The 3,409-nt window shown below is 33.5% G+C and overlaps 1 protein-coding gene across 14 annotated transcripts; it reads right to left on the bottom strand.

The window, feature by feature from the left end:
• Positions 1-918: 918 nt before the first annotated feature.
• Positions 919-3,409, bottom strand: LOC110936243 (inactive TPR repeat-containing thioredoxin TTL3). Of its 14 annotated transcripts, none has more exons than XM_022178580.2 (5): positions 3,062-3,406; positions 2,682-2,751; positions 2,487-2,569; positions 2,238-2,318; positions 919-1,451 (listed from the first exon to the last, which is right to left on the bottom strand). In XM_022178580.2, the coding sequence occupies exons 1-4, from the start codon at positions 3,282-3,284 to the stop codon at positions 2,281-2,283; spliced, it is 414 nt and encodes a 137-aa protein (XP_022034272.1). In that variant the 5' UTR covers positions 3,285-3,406; the 3' UTR covers positions 919-1,451; positions 2,238-2,280. The 14 variants fall into 14 exon arrangements, 6 of the variants coding, with proteins under 6 accessions (XP_022034272.1, XP_022034273.1, XP_022034271.1 ...); XM_022178581.2 differs by having other exon boundaries at positions 2,242-2,318; XM_022178579.2 differs by lacking the exon at positions 2,238-2,318 and having other exon boundaries at positions 3,062-3,405.

Below are 3,409 nucleotides of genomic sequence, written 5' to 3'. Positions count from 1 at the left end.
TAAATAGAAAGTTCATTTTATGTAGGGCTGACAATTGGGTACATGTTAAGACACGGTTAGACCTGTTTGACTGAAAAATAAACCCTTTGACTTTTTTAATTTTTAAAATAATTAAAATTACAATGTTAGGATCTATCATTTATTCATCTTTGTACATAAAACATAAAATTGTTTTATAAAAATGAGATAGAAAGTTGTTAAACGAGTCGTAATCATGTTTGAAACTTATGTTGTGCGCGCCGTCAAAAACCTGTTAAACCTGTTAAGACACGATTTGCCAACCTTAATTTTATGTTTAATATTTTTACAAATACTAGGTTATCACCCATATGCGACACGGGTAGAAAAATTTATTTATATGCGACTCGGGAGGAGAAATTTATTTATATGCCAAAACATCTCCCTTAGTAAGTTGAGTCTCCTCTACAAAAAGAACCAACCAAATTATAAGTATTTAAATATATAAAATATACTTTGGTGTCGATACTATTCTACTATGCAGTACCAATGACGGGCCCATGATTTTTTTTCATTGAGGGTCAATCACGAGGCTTAACCAAACTTTTAAGGGGACAATCAGGACTTTTGCCAAATAACGTTTTGAACTTTAAGTCTTTATTTGAACTTTTAATAAGATTTTAATAGGTGCAAACTTCACCAAATCCTCAAGACACAAAATCCTCAGACATAGCTTTTCAATCTACATGTTTTAACTAATTTTGCTGTTGTACAAAAAAATTTAAGTATCTTTAAAGTATTGAGACGGGTACAACTTCACCAAATCCTCAAGACACAAAATTCTGAAGCTCGGCTGCAAACTCCACTCCAGTTGGCCCACCACCAACCTACTACCCGAAGGGAGCATATCATAGTTGGGTGAAAGTTTTACATCCGACTGCAGAATCAAGAATTCTCCCATCAGAGCATACAACAAATTCTACCACAGAAACAAACAATTTTACAAATTGTTTGAATAATACTACAACGACAACCCTCAAGAATATCAAAGTTTTATTAATTTTTCTATGGTTATCAAGGAAGGGGTGATTTCGGAAATTCCCATTAACTACTTTAAGAAGCTCAGCTACACGATTTGGATATTTGCAAGAAAAGGCTCAGGGCACAATGTTACGATGCATTGTGATTGCTTGAATACTAACTTCACCAAAGTTGTTTTCAGAAGATTAAGATTTGAAAGGAATAATGTTCTTTCTTTGAAAATGCAAATAAGAAGCAACTGAGGCTGCAATATTATACGTCGTGGAAGCACTTATCAGAGGTTGTTTCTTTCTCAGATTTCGTCGCCCGGTCTTCTTTCTTTTTGTTGTTATCCTCATGCTCTTGAACCTGGACTTGTTATTTCTCCTTTTTTGTTATTGCAGCAAACTTGGTTTCTTTTCTAGCAAATACGTAACAAAATAGAGTCTGTAATGTTTCAGTAGTTTTCCAGGCTGCACAAAGGAAAATTAAAACAAATTTCAGGATATCATTTTAATTGTAGCTACAAAAAGTCAGATTTTTTCACTATTCATATGCTAATATATCATGCATCATTTCAAATGAAACAGATAATATCAATTCTTGCTAGGCAGTGAAAAACTAACCTAATTTAAACTTTGGTACCCGAATACCAAACTACATTTCAAGTAACAGTCAACAAATTAATCCATACAAAACTACATAAACAAAACCTGTATATATGTGTGTGTGTGTGTGTGTGTATCTTTGAACCATTTCAACAAACACCTCTTGTGCATTATTTTCAACAACAAAAAATGAGTACATTAATATGACGTATGGAGTAAAGCTCCCCCAATTAACGCATTTGAAGACATAACATAAATATTTGTTTCTTTGAATATCATGAAAAACTGGCATTAAAGAGTGAAGATACTCTATAGGGATCCATGTTGATTATAGTGGACCAAAATATAATATTTTGGAATATCATTCAGAACTGGGCGTAACATGTATGTGTTAAAAAAAGATCCACAACATGCTAATTAGGTCCTCCTCGCTTGATGAAACAACCAAAATACCTGCACCATTTTGGACTCGTCGGATAGTTCAAATCATTCAATCTGAGATATAACAATTTCTTAAGTTTTAAAAGAAATGAAGAATCACTCCTACTTAATAAAACGGTGAATAAAAAGGTTGAATAGTTGGGCTCTCTTAACATGTAAGTAATATTTCCTAACCTCCAATCAATAATATTCAACAGGAAGATTATTAACCTACTCGTCGACACTTATTACTAATTCTAATGATGCCTTTTGTTCAATCGCTGACGGATTCAATTTTTTGGCTGTAAAACCCTGCAAAAAGAAAGATATAACTGAACGATACGAGACAAATTTGTAATGAACTACAAATTTCAAAACTTCTATACCTTTACCATTTTTAAATGAAGCCTTAGTATTCTCATCATTCTTGAAACGATCAAGAAATAGATGCATTCATATTATAAAATTCTAATATCAAACCTGCAAATTTTTGTTCAAGGCCTTTGATAGAGCGGGTTGTAGGTCGACAAGATGTAGATCCCCCTTTCGTAATCAGCAGCGAACTATTCAAAACTTGTATTATAAAAGTGTATGCTAAGAACACAATTTTTAATTAAAAACAACACTGAAAAAGCCAACAACATTGAATCTATCAATTAGGTCTGTAGGACTTACTTAGAAGGTAGGCTACATCTAAAAAACGAACTACTCTTTGCCAACTCTTCAATCGGATAGCCTCGTATCTCTGAGGATTCCTTCATTAGTGTTAACATAACTAGTGACTTTTAAACACCAGTAGGCAGACTCTTTAAACTAAAGTTGATAAACTAATAAAAAAAACTAATCAAAATAAAAATACCAAGTCCCAATTCTATTTTCAGTCGGAAATCAGTAAAAATGATGACAAAAAAAGCTTTAAAATGAAAAGTTCAACATAAATAATGACTTTTAAAACATCTGGTGGGGATACTCTACATCCTAAAGCAAACTTATGTAAAAAATCAATCTATCAATCAATAAAGTTTTATATAATCTAGGGTTTGTAAGTTTATTACCCGTTGTACTTGTGGCTAAACGGTTGTGAGCCCTTTGATAGAACGGTTCTAGTCTGATTGCTTCTCTGGCTTCAAATACCGCTTCTAGAAGCCTTCCCAAACTGGTTAATGTCGCGCTTTTGTTGCTTTTGTATGATGCCTTCTCTGGATCAATTGAAATCACAGCATCATAGAGTGCCAAAGCCTCAGAAAATATCCTGTTATTATAATCGCCGTTACCCATGAGAATGAGGGATGCAATGCTTGAACGTGGCTAGGGTTTCGATGAAAGAGTGTATCAGAAGGAGCACACCAGAAGGGAGAAGGGGAAGATTGTGGCTAGGGTTTCGATAGAAGGTATTTATTGGA

This window comes from Helianthus annuus, chromosome 4, assembly GCF_002127325.2.
Source record: "Helianthus annuus cultivar XRQ/B chromosome 4, HanXRQr2.0-SUNRISE, whole genome shotgun sequence".
NCBI classification, from domain to species: Eukaryota; Viridiplantae; Streptophyta; class Magnoliopsida; order Asterales; family Asteraceae; genus Helianthus; species Helianthus annuus.
This window is presented reverse-complemented; position numbering and strand designations above follow the sequence as displayed.